The sequence below is a fragment of the Lynx canadensis genome, chromosome A2 (genome assembly GCF_007474595.2).
Source record: "Lynx canadensis isolate LIC74 chromosome A2, mLynCan4.pri.v2, whole genome shotgun sequence".
Taxonomy (NCBI): Eukaryota; Metazoa; Chordata; class Mammalia; order Carnivora; family Felidae; genus Lynx; species Lynx canadensis.
Genome location: NC_044304.2, coordinates 167,087,362 through 167,110,677, shown reverse-complemented (window position 1 = coordinate 167,110,677; position 23,316 = coordinate 167,087,362). Strand labels below are relative to the sequence as shown.

General features: G+C 48.1%; 1 protein-coding gene across 4 annotated transcripts in view; it reads right to left on the bottom strand.

The window, feature by feature from the left end:
- Positions 1–284: 284 nt before the first annotated feature.
- Positions 285–23,316, bottom strand: part of RNF32 (ring finger protein 32) — a 36,363-nt gene continuing 13,331 nt past the window's right edge. For 2 of the 4 annotated variants that reach the window (XM_030308897.1, XM_032592483.1), the window contains 2 exons: positions 1,752–1,902; positions 605–688 (listed from right to left, as the gene is read on the bottom strand). In XM_030308897.1, the coding sequence (XP_030164757.1) occupies positions 666–688; positions 1,752–1,902 (174 nt within the window). In that variant the 3' untranslated portion in view covers positions 605–665. Of the gene's footprint in view, positions 699–1,744; positions 1,903–13,148; positions 13,678–23,316 lie in introns of those variants that run through there. The other 2 variants (XM_030308903.1, XM_030308900.2) reach the window with 2 other exon arrangements.

Below are 23,316 nucleotides of genomic sequence, written 5' to 3'. Positions count from 1 at the left end.
TGTATGCAGCCACGTGCTCAGGCCATCCTGGCAGGCCCGACCCAGTGTCAACCAGAACTCCGTGGAGACAGGCCAGGTAACCAGATGGCCATGAAGGGACGAGAGCGATCTTGCTGCTGGGGGGAATCCCAGCCGATCACCTAGGAGGCACAGCAAATCCCCAAAGTGCAGGCCTCTGCAGCTCGACCTTTCATCCAGCCCTCACTTATTTCAACGGATTAGGCTTGTCCGTTTGAAATGTTCATAGACTAAAGACTAAAACTGGGTAGGTTGTCAGCTTCAGAAATGCATTTAGGGTTCCTACACACAGCTGGTAAAAACACGTTTCATTGCAGAACAGATCACACCGCAGCACTTAACCCCAAACCCATACGGTTTATCCAAAATTAAGGTAAACGTCCCCCCCCAGGAATGATAGTTTTCCCTGACTGTGAATTCAACATTCCAGAATCTTCTTTTGATAGCAAGAGCGGCAGAGGGGGCAGGCATGGAAAGGAGAGCTGTCTCCCAGGGAGAACTCCTCCAGGGCAAGGAGACACGTGTGGTGAAACACATGTGAGCAGGACAGGAGGACCATCTCTCGGGAAGGCTGGCCGCAGAGCATCTCCACCGGGTCCTGGCGACAGTCGCCGCTGGTGGGGAGTGGGGTGAGACAGATGGGACACTCATGGGTCTCCCGGTGCAGAGCCTGCAGCACAGGACAGGGAGTGAGTTGGTTGTGCAGGGTGTGAAGGGAAGCTTCCTGAACTTAAGGGAGAACCATATACCAAGAGACAGGGATATTCTAGAAACGAAGTCCCATCTTGTGTTACAAGAACACTAATTGCACATATACTGTTACTCTTGTGAAATATGGGAAGGGATAGTAACTCACGGCCGAAGCAATTTTTTTTTTAGTAATCTCTACACCCAGTGTGGGGCTCAAACTCACGACCCCAAGACAAGAGTTGCGTGTTCTTGGAGAGCCTGGGTGGCCCAGTTGGTTAAGCGTCCAACTTCAGCTCAGGTCAGGATCCCATGATTCATGAGTTTGAGCCCTGAGTCGGGCTCCATGCTGCCAGTGTGGAACTTGCTTGGGATTCTCTCTTCCTCTCTCTGACCCTCCCTGCTTGTGCGTGCTCTCTCTCTCTCTCTCTCTCTCTCTCTCTCTCTCAAATAAACTTAAAAAAAAAAAAAAAAAAAAGAGTCGCATGCTCTTCTGACTGAGCCAGCCAGGTGCCCATGTGATAAGCAATTTTAAAACAAACAAAAATACTTTATAAAATACTGAACATTAATGACATAGATTTCCTTTTAATTAAGCAATAAAGAGTAGTCCTTTTCAAAATCCTTGACCCTGGGTAGCTGCTGAACTTTCTTTATAGATTTTCCTATTTTCATCGTTTTCTAAGTAAGTTTTTCCTCTGTTGAATTCAGTGTCCCTTTCTTCCATGGCCACTACAGATGCAAGAGGAGGGCAGGCCCGGGCTTGAAGGAAAACCAGGAAAGTAACACGTGGGGGGGTGTTTCCCCTGTGGTGTTCTCACTGCTCACAAAAAGGCACCATCAAAGCAGTTTCCGGCTGAAGGGCCTTGACCTCACCCCAGACTGGACAACGAAGGTTCGAGGACCACCCCCCGCCCCCTGCCGCCGGTTCAGGCACAGCCAGGGCTGGAAGCACGGATCTGGCACCACCAGGTCCCCAGGTCTCCCCTCTAATGTCACCCAGACTCCTGGGGGCTCTGCTGCTTCCGGTTAGTGACCAAGCCTACCTGGATCGCCGTCTGTGAGCTCGTGGCCACACCTGTCCTCCAGCTGCCGAAGAACACTTCGGTTTATGGCCAGGCAGTGGTCGATTTCCGAAAACAGCTCTTCTATGTTTGTGTTGTAGGAGCACAGTATGCGGCGGCTGATTTCTGTGAACTGGAAAGGACACGGGAGGCAGCGGGCTAACGCCGGGTGAAATTCTACACGGAGGCGGAAGGGAAGCCTCTTAAGTCTGACGGCCTTGTTTTGCTAACTTTCCTCAGGTCTCCACCTTTGAATGAGACTTTTTAGGGGAGCGCCTGGGGGCTCAGTCCGTTAAGCATCTGACTCTTGATTCCGACCTAGGCCATGATCTCAGGGTTCGTGAATTTGAGCCCAGTGGCGGGCTCTGGGCTGACAGTGAGTGCAGAGCCTGCTTGGGATTCTCTGTCTCCCTCTCTCTCTGCCCCTCCCCGGCTCACGCTGTCTCTCCCTGTCTCTCTGCTCCTCCCCTCCCTCTCTCTCAAAAAGCCAAACATTTAAATAAAAGACTTTTGGGGGAAACAGACATACAGATGTTTACTTAACAGAGCCATGTTCGGGTAGTTTATGCAAAGAGATTCACAAAGGTTCACCTGGTTGTAAGTCTTGGTGGTTGCTAACAAGGAATACGCTGTAACTAAAAGTTGCGAAGACGTAAGAGGGAAAAGGAAGTGGAGAGGAGAGAGGCATTAGAATCGCTCAGGATTAGTGCCACTGTGGCCTGCCTCGCAGCCTTCGCTCCTGTGCCCAAGCCGGCCCTCACCTCGCTGGCTGCCACAGGGCCCGAGGGCCAGCGACACTGGAGGCGGTGCTCTTGCCAGCCCTCTGCCCCCAGCTGCCTTCCCCCTGGGGCTGCATGTTATGAACGATCATTTTAGCGTGACCATAAAAAAAAAAAAAGAAATCCAAGAGAAAGAGTATCCCTCCTGGTAAACTCCTTAGGCATTCTGCCTTTCTCACCAAGCCCTAACATCATCATTTGAAAACTCCCATTGCCTGAGGACCTCAAAAATCTCTTTATGGGGGGTAATCAATTTATGGACAGTTGCACACCCCCTTGCTACGGATCTTTAGGACTTAGTTTAAAATTCCGTTTCCCTTGCTAGTCTACCGTATGGAGGCAGCATTTTATCTCCAACTTTAAGGTGGTTTGCTTTTGAAAGTATTGTCCTTAGAGTTCTCTAAGGCCCCTCCCCTGCTCAGTTCGTTTTATAAAGTACTACTTTTTAATATGAAGTACTGCGTTTTTGATACAAAAGGACTTAGAAACACAGTGATCTCGGGACGCATGGTTTTAGCTGGCTGTGGGATGATGTGCTATCGCCTTCTGATGGCAACGAGCTGGAATCGCCGGGGGGAAGCAAAGCCATTAGACGTGTGTTTGCAGCTGGAATTTGCTCAGATCCAACGAGTAGGAGGGGGCACGCCTAGATGCTGCGGGAGTCACAGGGACTCGCGGTATGCTCGTTTGTGAGCCATTACTTGGTAGCACGTGCTAACTTGCAAAGTGGCTTAACATGACATCCTTCGCTCTCCTCTCCTCCCCTGGACTCTGCTTGGCCGTGTGCGGACTTGGCAATATTTACTGTGTGATTCTCCCGGATTTCTCCAAAGTGAGGAATCTTCAGCTTTTCTGTACATGCTCTTCCCTCAAGATGCCATTGCTCCTTTTCAAAAAGGGAAAGCCGTAGAAATTTTGGTTTATTAGAAGTCTAACGTGTCTAAATCTTTCGTGGGGTTTTTAGTGAGACAGCTGTTTTGCTGGTGTTTTCATTACAGTAGTTCGGGTTTTAGACGGCTTGCCCATCTTCCCATAAGTCCTGCATGATTTTCCAGGAACAAACACATTGGGAGCAAAGCCCCGATAGAAGAGCGATTTCGTGATTGCAGAGGGCTCGTTACATCTCGTTAGAGGTGCTTGGAAGGGAGAATAGTTTCATGTTTCCAGTTAGATTGTGGAGATCTGGATTATTAGAGTAAGGGGAAAGGCAAAGACCAGAAACAACTAGGGCAGGGGTGGGGGCAGAGCGAATGGTTCCTATCAGAGAGTTTTGGGGAAGAACCCTCACGCATGCCGGTGGGAGCGTAAACTGGGGCAGCCGCTGTGGGAAACGGTACGGAGGCTCCTCGAAAGGTCAAAATGCCGTCTGAGCCGATAGTTCCACTGCTGGGTATTTGCCCAAAGAAAATGAAAACGCCAGTTTGAGAAGATACACGCCCCCCTGTGTTTACTGCGGCATTGTTCACGGAAGCCGAGACGCGGAAGCAGCCCAGGTGTCCATCCACGGGCGAGTGGATAAAGAAGACGTAACATACAGACACTGTCACACGCACAGGAGTATCACACAGCCATAAAGAGGACGGGACAACATGGATGTACCTAGGGAGTAGCGTGCCGAGCAAAGCAAGTCAGATTGAGAAAGACAGATGCCGTGCGATTTTACTCGTGTGTGGAATCTAAAAAACGTGAACATCCCGAGGGGAGGGGGCAGGGGGAGGGGCAAAACTGGCGCGGGGGGGGGGGGAGGGCCAGATGGAGTCTCCTCATTATGGGATGAACGAATCCCGGGAAGAAAAGGCCGGCGTGGGGGATGCCGCCACCGATGCCGTGGCGGTCTCGTGCGGTGACAGATGGCAGTTACACGTGTGGAGAGCAAGGCATGACGCACACGCTTGTGCAATCGCCACTTTGCACGCTGTGTGTCGACTCTACTCAAATTAGAAGAAGGGGTTTTGGCGACAGGACTGTACTTGCTCTCGTTGTTTTCCTTTCCGTTGTCTTCTCAAGACAGTGTGCGATGCACTTAGAAAAAGCCCTTTTCGTGAAATTGTTTTTAGAACTCTCTAAAAGGTAAGACCCGGGCCTGGCTGCTCTGGGTCACCCCCGTCCTGCGGAAACGTAACACGAACCCTAGACTTGGAGGAGCCACGCTTTGTAAAGTCCTTGAAAAGGTGAAGTTAATTGTAATATCTTGCTTTACCCGACATATCCAAGATGTTATCATTTCAGAGACGTATCGCGTGAGTAACCATTAACGAGACGCTTTATTCTTTTCTCTTGTTCAGTCTTTGAGATCCTGAGCGTGTCTAGCACGTGTCGATTTGGCCTCCCTGGCCTCACGTCAGGGACTCGACAAGCGCCAGAGGCTTGTGGCTGCCGGGACTGGACAGCACGGCCTGAGGGCTCGTGGGGGCGTTCGTTCGTCGGGAAGAACCGCGTCGGTGCCGATCGCAGCGCCCGAGGCTCGGAGAGCTAGCTCACCTGGGGCGGTAGCAGTGGCTGCTTGTAAGATACTTGCAGGCTGCTCTGAGTAGCAATGGAATCGCCTGGGCCAGGGGGTGACGCTGGTGGCCGCCACCCGCCTGCCCTCTTGCCGCTCCCCCCCCCCCCCCCAGTGCAGAGCTGTCTTCAGAGGTTGCCGTCTCATCTGGAAACCGTGACTGCCATCCCTCCTGTGCCAGGTGAGGCCACGCGGCATAGGTCTTCCACGTGGGAGTGGGGTCTCGGGGCCCCGGGGACGGCGGGGGACGGCGCCCGCATCCTACCGGCCGGCATGCCGCACTCGTGGGTGGCACCGAGGCTCCTACTTTCGGTCACTGAAGTTTGGGGGGCATTTGCTCCAGCAGTTGGAGGCGTCCTGGTCGAGGGACCCATGCGGTCCGTCCCATGTCTTCGGGCTTGGTGAGGCAAACTGAGCCTATCGGAATCTCAGAGACAATTAGGTGTGATGCGGGGGACACATCCTGAATGCGCGGGACTTCCAGCTTTCGAGTGTTCTGGTCTGTGGACATCTCGTGTGTCCCTGATGTGGACCGACCCGGCTGAACACAGTGTTTAAGTCACCTCCGGGGCTGCTTCTCCAAGGTCAGACCTCACAAGGTGCCCGCAGGGGTGTGGTGTGCCCTCTGATTCTTCTCCCTCCCACAAGACGACGAGGGGACACGCAGGAAGGGAGGGGTGGCTGTGGTGAGTGAGCCCGCGCCGGCCTTCGTCCCCGGGTGTTACAAGGATGAGCGCCGAGGGTCAGGGAAAGGCCACGCTGTGCCACGACAGGCGTCCGCATGGCTGACGGTTGAATCTTCCAGGCACTTGTGTTTCGGGGTTTGTTTGCAATTGTTTTTTAGCCATACAGACGCCCCCGAACTTACAGCAGTTTGACTTTAAAGTTTTCAACCTTACGATGGTGTGGAAGTGGTACACGCTCAGTAGAAACCATACTTGGAATTTCGAATTTCAATATTTTCCCAGGGCTGGTGACAGGCGTTCTGATCCTCCCCCGTGATGCCGGGCGGTGGCCGCGGCTCCCAGTAGCCACGCGATCACGAGGGTCAACAGCCGACACACCGACCGCCATCCGCACCCGCGCGGCCATTCCCGTCCCTTCCGGTGCAGCCCTCCGTGCATCACAGGAGATACTCGACACTTTGTTGTGAAAGAGGCTTGCGTTAGACGATTCCGCCCAACCGTAGGCCCACGTGAACGTTCCGAGCACAGTCAAGGCGGGCTGAGCTAAGCTGGGCTCTTGGGTCGGTTAGGTGTACCGAATGCATTTTTGACTTAATGATGTTTTTGACGTACGATGGGTTTACGGGGACCTGGTGCCATCGTAAATCAGGGCTGAGAGGCCCGGAGGAACATGCTCTTTTCTTTAGCAGTCACGTTCTCTTCCACACCGACTGTAATCGTCACTGTGACTTACATTCGTCAGCAGGCCGTGTCTCCTGGGGCCTTGAGTTTTATTTCCTTTGTGTTTTGGCCTTTTCACTATTTGATAACCTCTATACAAATGACTGAGAGTAGGCGTGTCCCTACCATGTAAAAGGGAGAATTCCTCGGAAATCTGTATGACCGCCTTCAACTTCATATTGCACAGTCCGTGCGCCCTGGGAGTGAGTTCTCTTGAAGTGAGAGCGATTCCTCATACATACTTGGAATGTAAGATCTTTTCTTCCTCCAAAATTATGCCTCAGAAAAAAAAGGGGCCACATTCTATTCCAGACCTAACAAAAGATTTCGGGTTATAAGGCATGTTCTCAAATTATTTCGAGCACAGAAGTGCTGTCTGGAGAAGGTGCACGAGTGTGAGAGTGGTTGATTTGGGTGCCGATTCTCAAGCCTGGTCCTGGGAGCAGCGGCACCCCCGGGAGTCTCAGCCCTACCCCCGACCTGGGGCTCGGAACCTGGGGGCCACAGATAGCTGCATCTGAACTGTCTCTCCGGAGACGGAGGGCTGCTGTCACGGAAGTCACCCGCTTACTTTTAAGCGTCAAAGTTATTTAACACAGCTTTCTTTATCAGACCTGGGAGTGTGAGTGCCCGACTCCAGGTGTTGAGGTATCACTGTGAGCTGTCAGAGGTCACTTCAGAGGGCAACAGAATAAATGTGGAGGCCACACACACACTTATATTATCGTGTATGTTGTATGTGATAACAGACATACGTGTGTCTGCCCAGGATGGCTGAAGGAGTCCCCACTGTTCTGACACATCGATGACTTCTCACAGCTTGAGATAAAGCACGGTAGATGGAAACAGAGGGGACAGCTCTGAACAGCTGTGTCTGGTGACTCCCCAGTGGCCCTGGTGAGGACAACCCCAAGTGTCACCTCCCCAGGCCAACCTCCTCCTGCCCTCAGTGCCCTTGGCACATGCCTCATTGCCTTTATTGCTACAAACTTGGGGGCTGGGGGTGCTGTGCCTCACACTGATGACGCCCTGTGGTGTTTTTCAAGGGTTTTCAAACACGTTTACATTTCTCAAGGGCCTGGGATGTGCCCTGACCACGGCAGGCTCTCCCTCAGCACTTGCTGAAAACATGGCCCGGCCAGTCTTGCAGATGCGGTGAGTAAATCTGGGGGGGATGGATCTTTTTTTTTTTTTTTTTAATTTGTTTTTTTTTTTTTTTTTTTTTTTTTTTTTTTTTTTTGAGAGACAGAGGGCGAGCAGCGGAGGGACAGAGACAGAGGGACATGCAGAATCCGAAGCAGGTTCCAGGCTCTGAGCTGTCAGCACAGAGCCTGACGCGGGGCTTGAACTCACAGATCATGAGATCATGACCTGAGCCGAAGTCGGACGCTTAACTGACTGAGCCACCCAGGCGCCCCTCAGTAGGCCAATCTTAATGCTAACTGGTGCCATATAGCAAAACAGTAAATAAATGCTTAGGATATGTTATAATATGTGAGAATTACAAACTAATTCTATACTCAAATGTTGACCTTACAACAGATACTGGGTATAGAAGAAATATACTGCTTTAGTAATATTCCATAAGTTTTGATATGTATTTTGCTGTCAGTTCAGTTCAAAATATTTTCTAATTTCCATTGTAATTTCTTCTTTACCAAGGGGTTATTTAGAACTGTTTCTGTATTTCCAAGTGTGTGAGATATCTCTAGTTATTTAAAAATTATTTTAAATTTCTAGCTTATGTACACTGTGGTCAGAGACCATGATGTACACATTTAATTTTTTTAATGTTTATTATTTTTGAGAGAGAAAGACAGAGTGCAAGCAGGGGAGGGGCAGAGAGAGGGAGACACAGAATCCGAAGCAGGCTCCAGGCTCCGAGCTGTCAGCACAGAGCCCGACGCGGGGCTCGAACTCATGAACCGTGAGATCATGACCTGAGCTGAGCCGAAGTCAGATGCTTAACCAAAGGAGCCACGCAGGTGCCCCTCTATGTTTTAAATGCCTTATGCTATGATGAGAATTTCTGTGGTCAGTTTTTATAAGTGATGTATTTGTATTTTGAAGGAGTGCGTGTGCCACAGGTCCTGGGTGTCACTGTCCCCAGTGCCTTTGCTTCATATCTGCTTTGTCTGATGTCAGCACCCCAGATTTTCCTGTCGTTTTCTGTGTGTGTGTGTGTCTATGCACCCATTCTTACATACCTTATTCTTGTTCTCACACATAATAGCCCCTTCGAAGTCATGTGACGGGGCTTGTGCTGACCGATCCATCCAGCGGGACGTGGGTCCGTCCTGTTCTGTATTTTCGAGTTGTCTTGCCATTGGCTTACTTTTCTCTCTGCTCTTTTCTTCCGCTGACATTTCTCTCTCTCTCTTTTTCTCTCTGCTAATTTGAAGGTTAAAACTCCATTTCAGTTCTTTCAGCAGTCACCCTACAAATGTATATTAAAATGAGTAACGTCTGAGGTCAGTCGGAATTTTCACCCCGCCACGTAAGCGAGGGTCCCCGAGCACGTTAGCGGGGGATTCTGTGTGTTCAAGCTGTCTCTTCCTCTCTTTTACGCTAGAAGACGTTAGTGGTCCTGCTTTACAGAGTCTGTGCCTGTTAGGTTCGTCCACATTTTTACCACCTTGTACTTCACCCTTCTTGCATCTTGGAACCTGGGATCATTTTCTTTCTTCCTGAAAGGCACCTTTCAGAATCTCCTCTAGTGAAGGCATTTTTGTCTGAAACTGTCTTTCCTTTGCCTCTCTTTTTTCTTTTTTATTTTGTTAAGTAATCTCTATGCCCGGCGTGGGGCTTGAACTCACAACCCTGGGGTCAGGAGTCACCTGCTCTTCCGACCGAGCCAGCCGGACGCCCTGCCATGCTTCTCGCTGGAACCCTCCTTTGGTGTGTGTGGCATTTGAGGCTGTTAGTGCCTCACGCAAGTCCCAGAGGTGCTGTGCTCAGTCTTCCGGCTTCTGCCATCACTTCTGAGAAGGCTGTAGTTTCACTAGACATGCCCTTCTTCTTTAGTGTTTTAATCACACTGGGGATCCTGGGGCTTCTGAAGGCTGTGCATCATTCCCATGTGCAAAATTCGTAGCCTGTCTGCTTCGAGCTGCCGCCCCGTCCCCATGCTCTTTCGCTCCTGAATTCTGGTTCCTGGACACGGCCTTCATGTCCTGTTTTTGGCGCGTCACATCTAAGTGGCTTCCTTGCAGCCACTTAGATGGGAGGCGACGGCACAGAAGGAAGGGGGGACACGAGGACATCCAGGGTCCCTTCCCTGCCATGCGCCGAGGGCTCAGACCCCGTTTTATTGGACAATTTATCTGTGTGGGTAAGCGTTAGATATACACGTATGAGGCAGGAGACACACACTGTGTACTTTTGGAGGTTCCACACGTGAACTAAATGCTTTCGTGTTTGCGCTTAAAATTGGCCTCGCACAGCATAAAATTTAAGCTAATAATTGAAACATTCTTCTTTGCTTGGAACAACATTTAATAGCAGACAAAAGACACCAGGGCAGAACGACGGGTGGGCAGGCAGCCGGGTAGTGGCCGGTGAGGAACAAGGGTCCCGGTGGTCCCGGACTGCGCCAGCCCAGCCCTTTGCTGAGTGCCCTCAGCTCAGCAAGGGCCGGCGGCTGCTCCCCACCCTGCCCCTGTGCTCCCGGGAGCTGCTCCCCATCCCGTCTGTGTCTGCACCCCCATCTCTACCTGCCCCGAACCCCGTGCTCCCCATTTCACTTCCTGTCCCCTCCATTTCTTTGTATTTCCGTGACACTCGCTACTTTTTGAAGTTGACGTTAACGACACAAGTTACTGTTGTCTCTCCCGGGGAAGGTGGGTGCAGCGGAGAGGGGCCCCCCTCAAGGAGCTGGCCCTGGGGATCTGGGGGGCAGGGAGGGACCTGGACGGGTTTTGTAAAGCACAGAACCGCACGCATCGGTCACTGGAAGCCATCTGGAGTGCTGTGCCCCACAGTGTGATTTAATTTATATTTCATATCTACTGGCCTGCCTAACAGATGTAATGTCATTTTCACACTTGTTAACAAATCACACTTTCTTGCTTAGGTGAAATTAAAAGCATTTCATAAATGAGAAAAGTAACAATTCCTTTTATGTGTAACGGTGGTTAAGGACTATTAAAATGCAGCGTCTTCAATCTGGGCTGAATAACTTTACCGTGGAGTGTCTGCGTGCCGCACGATTAACGGGCCGGGAGCGTGGCCGTCCCACGGTGCACACGGGGCCAGCCCCGGACCCAGGTGCCCGTGTGCAGGAAGGCAGGGTGGGAACAAGGGGAGCCCGGTGGGGGGGGGGGGCGGGCTCAGAGTTAGAGGGGAACAGGGTGTGTGCGGGGCGGGGCGTCTGACAGCTTCGAGGGAGGCAGCGGGTGGGAACGAGGGGGCGGGGCCCTGTGTGGTGGGAGGAGCCCGGGCTGCCTCCAGCTCTCCTCTGATGCCCGAGTGGCCTTCTGGGAGCACTGCCCTCACCACCTCTGCCTTGATCCCCAACCCCCCGTCCTGGGCCTGTCTGGAGGCCGAGGTCCCCTGGGGCCTCTCATTACTTCCCCGTAGGAATTTCCCAGGCGGCCAAAGTCGCTGACAGAGTCCCATGAATAACTGTCACGTTCCCGTTTCCATGACTCCCCTGCTCGAATGACTCCTGAAGACCGCGAGGACGCCCGGCGTGCGTGGGCTCATAGCAAATGAGCTCGCGCTCAACTCTCGCAGAGCACTTCCGGCCCCTCCCGGGCACCTGCCATCGGCTGGGTGCTCTCATCCCTTCTGGGTGTATTTCTTAGCGCCTGGAAGGAGCTCCTCACACTCAGGGACGAATCTGATTCGCGCCGAGGCCCTTCGCATGCATTAAAAAAAACTGATTTGACGTTGGTAGATTAGAAAGGAGGACACCTATATCCCCCAACGTACAGATTCTGAAGGGGTGTAGCAAAATATCTTTTTTGGGATTTAAAAAAAGGAACAATATGGGGCGCCTGGGTGGCTCAGTCGGTTAAGCGTCCGACTTCAGCCAGGTCACGATCTCGTGGTCCGTGAGTTCGAGCCCCGCGTCGGGCTCTGGGCTGACGGCTCAGAGCCTGGAGCCTGTTTCCGATTCTGTGTCTCCCTCTCTCTCTGCCCCTCCCCCGTTCATGCTCTGTCTCTCTCTGTCCCAAAAATAAATAAACGTTAAAAAAAAAAAAAAAAAGGAACAATGCCAATGAGGAATGATTTTGAAGCTGCTTCCAACTACCAAGATTCAGTAAGCTTGGCGTTTAGCTTACGATCATACCATTGACGTTAGCTTGTTAATACATACACTGCAGATCCTTCAGTATGTATCTACGGCAAATGTCTAAAAGTGAACCGGCGTGACCTTATTCTTGTAGCTTCACACATTCAAAGCCAGCAAGGGTGATATTACCAAGTTAAATCACCGTGTACTTATCCACCACCTATTGTGGCCAATTCAGAGCCACGTCCGAAGTGTAGCTATGATTAACTATTTCTTAAATCTCGAATTCTTATGTGTTCGGTGTCCTTCTTTACTTCCTTCCTGTTATTAGGGTCAGATGGCCCTTAGTAATTGAAAGGGCAAGAACTGGCCAAAAAAAAAAAAAAAAAAAAAAAAAAAAAAAAATTGAGTTCTAGTTTTTAAACCAATGGTTAATATTATTCACTCGACAGGAACAAAATGTATAAAATATTCCACTTTAAAGAGAGTGAATGTCTTCATACATTTTTCCTTTCAAGTCTCATACTTCAGATATTGGATAAATCAACTAAGAGTTCAGGTTATTGATATGCAAAGCAATTACTGGTCATTTACCAGTAACATTACTGGCTAAACATTAAAAACAATCTACTAACAAAAGTACCCAGGTGAACTTTGTCTGCCCGGGAGGCCTCTCTAAGTGATCCGTCTGGATGTCAGCAAATTGCTTACTAATGTGTTGACTTATGACCACCCTCAAAAGCAAAATGAAAAGGCTGGAATTTACAGCATATCAATGAATCAGTTGATAAGCTTTTACTGGTTTAATATCCTCCCAGTCTTGCTGCTTGGAGCCACTTCAAGTTAGCAACAGAATGTTTGCCGTCTCCGTGTGATAAAGGCAGTCACAGGACTAAACAAACTTTAAGACCATTATGCTGTTTGGTGAGATGTAAATGAAAAAAGTAAGGGAAATCTCATGTAGGAGGGTGTGGGAGCGGGCAGCCCCCAAAGTCAACCACAGCATCTGACAAATCGCTAAGCTTACTTTTTTAAACAACGGTCAGGACTTTTAGCTTGGGTGGAGATAATATAATGCATTTGAAAAGTTTTAATTGCAGCAATAAAAGACCATCCCTCAATTGTACGACATGTGCTAGCAGAATTTCTAGATAAGGATCAAAGGCCTCAAGGACCAACCACTGCCTTCTGGGCAACACTGGGGCTTTCTGTTCACACCGGGGACAGGAGCACAGCGGCTTTCCTGACCTTTCCGGGCGGCTCTGATCTGAGTTCACTGAGCTTTGTTGCAAGAGAGCCCCAGGACTGCTGCGCTGTCCCCGGCGGTGCCAGCTTCATTCTCTGACACTCTCGGGGACAAAACCCAACGTTTGATCCGTTCTGTTCTTTCCACAACCTATTTAAAAGAGCCCACATTGTAACACGACATCACTTGGCTCTGGGTCAGTTGGGAATGTGCCGGTGATATTTTTTTAAAGCAAGGCGAATCTGCAAAAAAAAGGGATTCTCAGCGTATGGAAGCATTAACATTTGTAGAAAGACCACCTCTTTATTGATCGGTCAACACCCAACTGGTGCACAGAAACTAAAGGAGAGGTCTCGTTAATCCCCCGCAACAGAGGAAGGAGCACGCAAGGCCGCAATTCTGTTACAGGTAAGAGAGGTCAGTTTGTAAAAACAGAATGACCTGAGCTCACCTAATCCACGGTATTAAACGCATACCCATCTCGGCGAGATCTTGAAGCTTGAGACGAAACAGGCACTTCCTCATTTATTGTGTCTCGAATGTCACACTGCAGTCCCTCTTTGCCTTCCTTTCCTATCGAGTGCAGACTTCTTCCTCCCTGAGGACAGCATATACTTCCTGCACAGTTGGCTCTGTAGGCTCTCCAGCTTCTAGATTTCAAACATGCCACCTCTCACCGTTCGCGGACAGGCAGCTCCGTGCACACTCGGGTCGTGGGCAGGGCAGTAAGCGAACAGGCCTCTGAAAAGGCACAGGCGTCACAAGGCAGCACCGAAAGGCGAAAGGCCGAAAGGCGAGCCTCTGTAGGAAAACCTGGCATTTCTGGAATGTCACTGACTACATTACAAAGCTACAAAGTGAGGCTCCCACCCAGAGGAGACTTGATTAAGTCATTGTTCGTTCTGGCTTTGGAATTTGCTTTTTCTAAAGAGGGGATTACTAGGAAAACTCCTGAAGCTGGACCTGAGCACACCCGCTTAGCTCTGGGAGCGCACATGCTTAGCTCTGGAACGCCGGCAGGAGGGGTGATGAGCGACCAAGACCAGGAGTTGTATTTTTATGTCAAATATCTTCATCTGAGCTTTCTAGATTTTAAAGCTGCATATTACTGGGCAAGCTTATGTTCAACAAAATACTTTTATAGGTATTTCAAGGAAAACAGTTCAAAATTTTTTTTTAAAACATACAAGTTTGTTTCTTGACGAAAGTAATAAAATCGTTTCTCTCACAGAAAAATGCTATCTAAATATTTTTATAAAACAGTGTATCCTATCAAACCAAGACACAAGGTACCCTTATATAAAGTCCCTCTGGGTGACATGACCACTCTCTCCGCTCAGGCAGGGGCGCACGGGTGCTTCCTGGGTCTAACGTCTATTCGCCATTAGGCTGCCGTACTTCCGAACTGTGAAATATGTATTCTACTCACACGATTCATCTTTAAAAGGGCACAGTAGTCGGAACCCCCAAACTTTAACATACGTATAAGCAAATATTCCAAGGTTCAAATAAAGTTCAAATAAAGATGATCGTTTGCTTGTCAGCAAAGACATCTGCTGAATTGTTGCAGACCAGGCTGGAGAGAGCAGGAAAGCCACCGCGTCTAACTGCTGCGCAGGAGACGGGGCTCTCTGAGGACGGTCACCCGCTGCACACGACACCCCAGGACGTACTCTTCTTGTAACTGGAAGTTTACCCCTTTGACCAACGTCCCCCCCACCTCACACCCTCCCCCCAGCCCCCGGCAACCACCGTGCTGTTTCTGTGAGTCCGACTTTTTCAGATTCCACGTGTAGGAGACATCATATGCTATTTGTTGCTGACTGACTTCACTTAGCACAATGCCCTTAGAGGCTCCTCTGTGTCATCACCAACAGGATTTCTTTATTTCAACGGACATGCACGTTGTTTCCATGTCTTGGCTGCTGTGAATAACGCAGCTCTGTCTCCAAGATACTGACTTCGATTCCTTCAGATGAGCACCCAGAAGTGGGATTGCTGGGTCATATCCTATTTTTAATTTCCTTTAAAAACTTTTAATGTTTATTTAGCTTTGAGAGAGTGAGAGCGAGCAGGGGGAGAGGCGGAAAGAGAGGGAGACAGAAAATCTGAAGCAGGCTCAGCGTTGTCACTGCAAAGCCCAACACGGAGCTCGAACCCACGAACCGCGAGATCGTGACCTGAGCCGAAGTCGGACGCTTAGCCGACTGAGCCACCCGGGGCCCCCCCCGTGTTTAATTTTCTGAGGAGCCTCCGTCCTGTTTGCCACAGAGGTTGCATCGATTTATACTCCCGCCAGCAGTGCACAGGCCTCCCTTTCGTCCGCATTCGCACCGACGCTTGTTACGTCTTGTCTTTTTCATCACTGCCACTCTGACAGGTGCGAGGCGCTCTTCTCTGGTTCGATTTGCATTTTCCCTGATGCTGATGATGAGCATCTCTTCGTGTGTTCGCGTGCCCCTCAGCCACCTGGGTGTCTTCTTTGGAAAAGTGTCTGTTTAGCTCCTCTGCCTATTTTTAATCAGATTTTTTGGGTAAGTTTTACGAGTTCTTTATGTGTTTTGGATATGAATTAATCCCTTATCAGATCTGACGAGCAAATATTTTCTCCCATTCACTGCCTTTTCACTGCGTTGACTGTTTTCCTTGCTGTGTGCAGAGACTTTCTAGTTTTACACAGTCCCATGTATTTATTTTTGCTTTTGTTGTTATATCCAGAAAACCATTGCCAAAAACGTATGTCAAGGAGACTTTTCCTGGGTTTCTTCTAGAAATTTTGTGGTGTCAGGTCTTAAATTTAAGTCTTTAATCCATTTTGAGTTAATTTGTTATATTCTCTTGATGAACTCACCCCAACTAGATAACTAACGTTATCTAGTTACCTTTTTTGTTTCTTGTTATAGCTTTTGAGTTACAGTCTGTTTTGTCAGATGAGAAGCATGGGCGTCCCCATTCTCTTTGGGCTTCCGTGCACACACAGTACTTTCTCTGCCCCTTCATTTGGAGCTTGTGTGTCCTTGCAGCGAGTCTCGCGGGCTGTGTATAGTTCATCTTCTTTTCTTAGTCCGTCTAGCCATTTCTCGCCTTTGGGTTGGAGAAGTGACCTGTTGTTTGACAGCTCTTTTTGTGGTTCCTTGTTCCTTTCCTCCTCTCTTGTTGCTTTTCTTTGTGAATTGATTTCCCACAGGGGTGTGCTCTGACCCTCTTCATTCTCTCCTGGTGGGTTTCTCTTTGGGGTTATCACAAGCCTTGTTAAGACCTTGTACAGATGTAACAATCTATTTTACACTGATAAGAACCTAGCTTCCATCCCAGACAAAACCTCCACCCTTTACTGCCCCCATTTTATGTTTTTGATGTCACAGTTGACCTCTTCTTATATTGTGTAGTCATCAACAAACTATTGTACCTATCGTTATCTGTAATACTTTTGTCCTCTAATCTAGACAGTTAAGAGTTTAACACCCACCTCATTACAGTGTTAGAGGAATCTGGACGCGCCTACTTTTGCTGCTGTGTTGTGTGCAGCGATACACGTTCACGTCGCTCATTAGCACCCTTTCGTGTCAGCTCGAGGAAGAGCTGGTGGCATTTCTTGTGAGGCTGGCCTAGAGCTGAGGACCCCCCTCAGTCTGGTCTGTCTCCTTCATCTCTGAAGCACACCTTTGCCAGGCAGAGTGTTCTCCATTGGAGGATCTGCCTTTCAGCACCTGGAATATTTCGTCCTGCTCTCTCCTGGCCTCCGAGGTCTCCATCGGGAGACCTGCTGACAGCCTCATGGGTATTCCCTTATGAGTGTGGTTTTTCTCCTGCTGCTTTTAAGATTCTTTGGTTTTTGAGTTTTATTAGAATGTGTTTTTGGGGAAGATCTCTTTAAATTGCGTTTGTTTGGTGACTTCATCAACTTGACTATCCAAATCTCTCGCCAACTTGGGAAGTTCTCAGTCACTATTTCTCTGTGCTACCTCCTCTCTCCTCTGAGACTCTCATAATTCACAGACCGTTTCCTTGGACGGTATGCTTTCTTCACTTTTTTAAATTTCTTTTTGTTTTCCTCTGACTGGATAATTTCAAATTTCCTTTCTTCTAGATCACAGATTCTTCCTTCTGCTTCATCCAATCTGATGGGGATGCTTTCTATCTCTGTTCTCTGCTCCAGAATGTATTTGGTTCTTTATTGTTTCTGTCTGTTGAACTTGTCATTTTGTTCATGTATCATTTCCCCAATTTCATCAGATGCTCCGATGCTCAGATGTGGTTTTTTTAAGTTTTTAAATTTTATTTTTGAGAGAGAGAGAGAGTGGGGGAGGGGCAGAGACAGGGAGGGAGACACAGAATCCGAAGCAGGCTCCAGGTTCTGAGCTGTCAGCACCGAGCCTGATGTAGGGCTTGAACCCATGAACCGTGAGATCATGACCTGAGCCCAAGTTGGACACGTAACCGACTAAGTCACCCAGGTGCCCCTCCTTCTCACTGAGCTTCCTTCAAACGCCTATTTTGAACTCTTTCCTAGGTAAAGTGTAGCTCTCTGGGTCTTTGGGGTTGGTTATTGGAAGGTTGCTGAGATCCTTTGGTGGAATCATGTCCCCTTGGTTTTCAAGTTCCTTGTGGTCCCGTGTTGCTGTCTTCATGGCAAAGTAGCAGTTGCCTCCTGTTCTGTGCTGGCTGGCCTCAGGAAAGCAGTACCTTCTGTCACAGCCCTGCTCTGGGCTCAGAGGCTTTCTCTCCTACCCCACAGGTCTTGCTCCCTCTTGTGGCGGAATTCTTATGCTCGGATGCCTTCTCTGGATTCTGGATGGCTCCCGGCTGGGTGCTGATGGCCTTCCTTTGGCTTTCCCAATGGTGAAGCCATAGCTCAAGCCTGTGGTCTCTCCTTCACCCACAGATTGGGGCTGGCTTTCTGCATGTGCTCACTAGCTGCCTGCCAGAGCTTGCGCTCACCATCTGGAGTGTGCACAGGGAGCCAGCCACAGGGTGTAGGCAAGGCACATGTAGCACTGGGGGCCGCCTGGGGGGGATATGCAGGTGAGGCACCCCCAGGGGGGCTTCTTAATGGGGGCCACAGCACAGTCAGTAGGACCCTTGTCTCTTTCCTGCCCTCCGAGAGCCCTGTCTGCTGCACTTCCAGCTTCTTTTCCCCCTACCCCCCCAAACCTCCCGTTATGCATTTCATGACTCAGTACTCGGGATGGAAGGAGGAGCCTCTCTGGCAGCATCCCATGCAGACAAGGAGGCTGGGTGCTCACTCACATGCTCTCACATTCCCCTGCAGGAGAAATCATGGGGGAGAAGACCTCTCTTGGCCCTGAGTGCCTCCTTGGGGCAGGGTGACATGGGTAAAGTCTAACTCCTCCTCTGACCCTCTCCAAAGCATTCCTGTGGGCGTCATGGAACTTTTCCTTGGGAAACCTGGACTTCACAAAGGTTCTCTTGTATGTGGGTAATTGTCTGAGGCAGTGCTCTCTGGGGGCTCAACAGACTGGCCAAAAGGGTCAAGAGCAGGTTCATGGGCCACTTTGGGGTCCACAGCTTGAACCAAAGTGTGATCCCTATTACCGGACCCATGGGCAGGCGACAGTCCTTCTGGGTCCCTTACCCTCTGGTGCTGGCTTCCACAGTTCTACAAAGGCACTCTTACCTGTGGTGGGATGCCAGACTGTTGCTGCTGATGGGTGGGGGGCGGTTACGAGTGAGGGACATTTTATGTGGCCATGTTGCTGATGTCACCCCCAGAAAAAATTTTTCTGAGCAGTACTTGTACATTCCTTGTTAAGTTTAATTTTAGTTGTTAACTACTATGCAAGGGATCCTTTTCCACTGCACTTTATATCTGATTATTGTTGCTCTATAAGAAACAATTCTTGCATATTTATCGTGAATGTGAACATCTTCGAATAGTTTAGTTCTAATTCTTCAAATGATTTTATAGATTTTAAATCCATGTGTATAAACAATATATGTACTATTATATAATGCCCATAAACACCACACACAAACACACACACACACACACACACACACACACACACACTAATATTTTGTTTTCTTGTATTATTGCATTGGTAAGGATTGACTGAAGTGTGATGATAGTGGGTAACTGATTTTACATCTTTAGGGTTTCACTATCTAAAAAATGTGTTTTTAGTTTCTGATGTATGGTCTTTACTTTGATAAGGAAATGTCACCTAGCTCGTGTTTGCTGTTATTATTAGGAATGGATATTTAATTTAGTATTTTCAGTAAAGATTGAGATATGTTCATATGATTTTTCAGACTTAACAGCATGAGTTTGCATACAAGTCTTTTATCATTTTTAAATGATTTCTACATATATGGTTATGCCTCCTATTCCATGTGTCTGCATTCTGTTTTACCCGTTTTAACTCTGGTGAGACCTAGTCATTGTTAGTTTTTTAAATGCTGATGAAATTTTCATCTTCAGTTTCTTTTTCCCAAAATATCAGCTGTTGGCTTCACTTACAGTTTTACTTTTATCCTAACAAATTATTTTATCTTTCTACTTTCTACTTTCTGCATTTAATTTTTTTTAGTGTTAATCAGTATAGCTTTCTCATTTGAACGTTTAGTTCATGATCTTTCATCTTTCTTGTTTAATAATAAGTGTGCATGACACTAATCATCCTCTAAGTACAGCTTTAGCCATACACCACAGAATACTAGTGTGCTCACTGTCATGAACACAGGAACAGTGTATAATTCAGGTTCTGAATTTCCAAGTGTACTTTAATATTCATTGATTTTACTGTGATTTTCTTTTTTTTGCATATGCATCATTTATTTTTGAGCATGCCTTTATATAGGGCATTTTTATTTCATTGGATTCTAATGTGTCTGTTAGATTTTTTTCAATGTAATTCAAGTTTGTTATTTAATAGGGAAATTCATCTCAATCATGTTTGTGGTAATTATATTTTAGCCCTATCATCTTTTTTTTTAAGTTTATTTATTTATTTTGAGAGAATCAGAGACAGTGTGAGTGGGGGACAGGCAGAGAGAGAGGGAGAGAGAATCCCAAGCAGGCTCTGTGCTGCCAGCAGAGAGCCTGATGGGGGGCCCAAACCATGAAACCAAGATTCGGACGTTCAACCACCTGAGCCACCGTGGCACCCCACCCCTATCATGTTACCTTTCCTACTCATTATCCTTTCTTGTTGCCTCTTCTTGGAAATCTTTTTATACCCCCACATACATATCTACTGTGGTCTTTATAATTGCTGTGTGGTAATCACTGTACGGATGTAGTTGGGGGCAGACTCTAGCTGCTTATGATTCCTTCTCTCTCATAATCATCGCTATAGTGAACAAAGTCATTGATACATGTTAGCAAACATGTAGATCTGTAGGGTCAATTTCTAGGGGGCTCAAAGAGAACTTTCAGCCAGAAGTACATTCTTAGTTCGGCCAATGGCTTGTAAGAATGTCCACTTTCCTCTCATTGTCATCAATACTAGATAATTATCATAATTTCCAATTCTTGCTAATCTAGTAGGTAAAACAGATTTTTTTCATTTGAGTTTTCTTTAATTATGAGTAAGGTTGAACATCTTTTTTAAAAGTTTTTTTTTTTTTTTTTACATATTTATTTTTGAGAGACACAGAGAGAGCACAAGTGGGGGAGGGACAGAGAGAGAAGGAGACACAGAATCCGAAGCAGGCTCCGGGCTCCGAGCTGTCAGCACAGAGCCTGACGCGGGGCTCGAACTCACAAACTGCGAGATCATGACCTGAGCTGAAGTTGGACGCTTAACCGACTGAGCCACCCGGGTGCCCCAATTTATTTTATTTTTAATTTTTATTATTTATTTATTATTATTTTTCATGTTTATTTATTTTTGAGAGAGAGAGACAGAGAGAGAGGGAGACAGAACCCAAAACAGGCTCCAGGCTCTGGCCTGTCAGCACAGAGCCCTATGCGGGGCTCAAACTCACAAACCACAAGATCACGACCTGAGTCGAAGTCAGGTGCTTAATCAGCTGAGCCACCCAGGTGCCTGATTACATGCTTTCTTGACTGGCTTCAGGTGAAGCATTTTTGGCATGAAAGTGCACAGGTCATGTTTTGTCCTGGCGCACTCTGCATACACTAGGAATACACAGTGTCCAGTTGTCTGGTTATTGGCAATTTCGTCTGTTGGGCTGAGATGTCTGTCAGACCTTTCCAGTGTAAAGCCTTCTCATGCTGTTTGTAAATTATATATGATCTTTGGGATGATACTTTGAGACTGTGTGGATATCTTATCCCTCGACAGTCTTTCTTTCACCCAGTAGTTTATCGTAATTTATTGGTATGAGCTCTCCGCAGGCTGTCACTTGTGTATGCGGCCGCACGGTCTGGGTGCATCTGTAGAATCCTGGGTAATGTGAAATTCAATAAAGTAGTTCAGTGATCTTCCGGATATCACTAAAACACGTTGCATTTAAAATTATAGATTAAAATTGTAGATTAACACTTTATAGACCGTGCTTATAGCTTAGCAGGTCAGCTTGAAAAACGTAGGAGAAAAATCATTAAATTGCAAGAGCCATTCAATAAGTGACTGAGAAGCGGTCTATGTAGAAAAGGACAGCCTCTGGGCTCCACCCACACAGACGTTCAAACATACAGCCGCCCCTTCTCTGCGATCTCGCTCTCCAGTTTGTTACGCGTGGTCAACTGTGGTCCCGGAACAGATGCATCATCAGAGGTCAGTGGGCGCCCAGCGCTACGTCCCACGTCACTCGCCTCCCTTCACCTTGTCACGTGGGCATTCCACCATCTCACATCATCACAAGAAAGGTGAATGCAGGACAGTAAGATATTTGAGAGAGTGACCCAGAGTCATATAACTTTTATTACAGGATATCATTATAATTGTTCTCTCAGTTATTGTTAATCTCTTACTGTGCCTAATTTATAAATTGAACTTTATCATAGGTATGTATGTATAGGAAAAAATGTGGTTTATATAGGGTTCGGTGCCATCTGTGGTTTCCAGCATCCCCCCGGGATCTTGGAATGCACCCCTCAGGGACAAGGGGGGACAACTGTTGTAAGGCATGTGCCTACATACGCAACCAGGAGCAGTGGCAGGGGGGTGTACCTACTACGAATACACCACCTAACAGTAAGTGCACATTTCATTTATTTAAAATGAGGTTTGGCAATCCTAAAATGTATATGGAACCGCAAGAGACCCCGAATAGCCAAAGCAATTTTGAAAAAGAAAAGCAAAGTTGGATGCACCGCAACCGTGTGACTTCAAGTGACATAACAAAGCTGTAGTCGTGACCACAGTCCGGGGCCGGTGCAGACGCAGACACACAGTCAGTGCGACAGAATGGAAAATCCAGACTGAGGAAAACCCACAATCATGAGGCCAGTTAATCTTCAAGAAAAGAGGAAAGAATGTTCTATAGGGAAAAGACAGTTTCTTCAGCAAGTGGTGCTGGGAAAACTGGACAGCCACGTGCGAAAGAATGAAACGGGACCGCTTTCGTACATCAGACACGAAAATAAATTCAAAATGGATCGAGAACCGGGGCACCGGCAGGGCTCAGTTGGTTGAGCTCAGGTCATGACCTCACGGTTTGTGAGTCTGAGCCCCGCGCTGGGCTCTCTCTGTCAGCACGGAGCCCGCTCTGGATCCTCTGCCCGCCACCCCCACCCCCACCCCACCGCCCCTACCCTGCTCACGCTGTCTCTCTCAAAAATAAGTAAAACATAAAAAAGCAAAACCAAAATGGATTAAAGACCCAAATATAAGACCTGAAACCATAAAAATCCTAGAGGAGACCATAGGCAGCAATGTCTCTGTCATCGGCCGTAGCGATACTTTCCTAGATATGTCTCCTGAGGCAAAGGAAACAAAAGCAAAAATAAACCATTGCGACTACATCAAAATAAAAAGTTTCTGCATGGCGAAAGAAACAGCAAAACTTGAAAACAACCTACAAATGGCAGAAGATATTTGCAAATGGCTTATCTGATAAAGGGCTAGTGTCCAAAATATATGGAGAACTTACATAAGTCAACACCAAAAAACCCCGAATAATCCAATCAAAAGACGGCACAAGACACGAACAGACATTTCTCCAAGGAAGACATGCTGATGGCCAACAGAAACGGAAGATGCTCATCGTCACCGTCGGGGAAATGCAAACCGAAACTGCAGGGAGACATCACTTCGCACCTGCCACAATGGCTGACGTCAAACACACAAGAAACAGCAAGTGTTGGCGAGCGTGTGGAGAAACGGGAACCCTCTTGCGCGGCTGGTGGGCATGCAAACTGGTGCAGCCGCTCTGGAAAACAGTATGGAGGTTCCTCGAAAAGTTAAAAAAGAGAAGCACCCCAGGACCCAGTAATTACACTACTGGCGA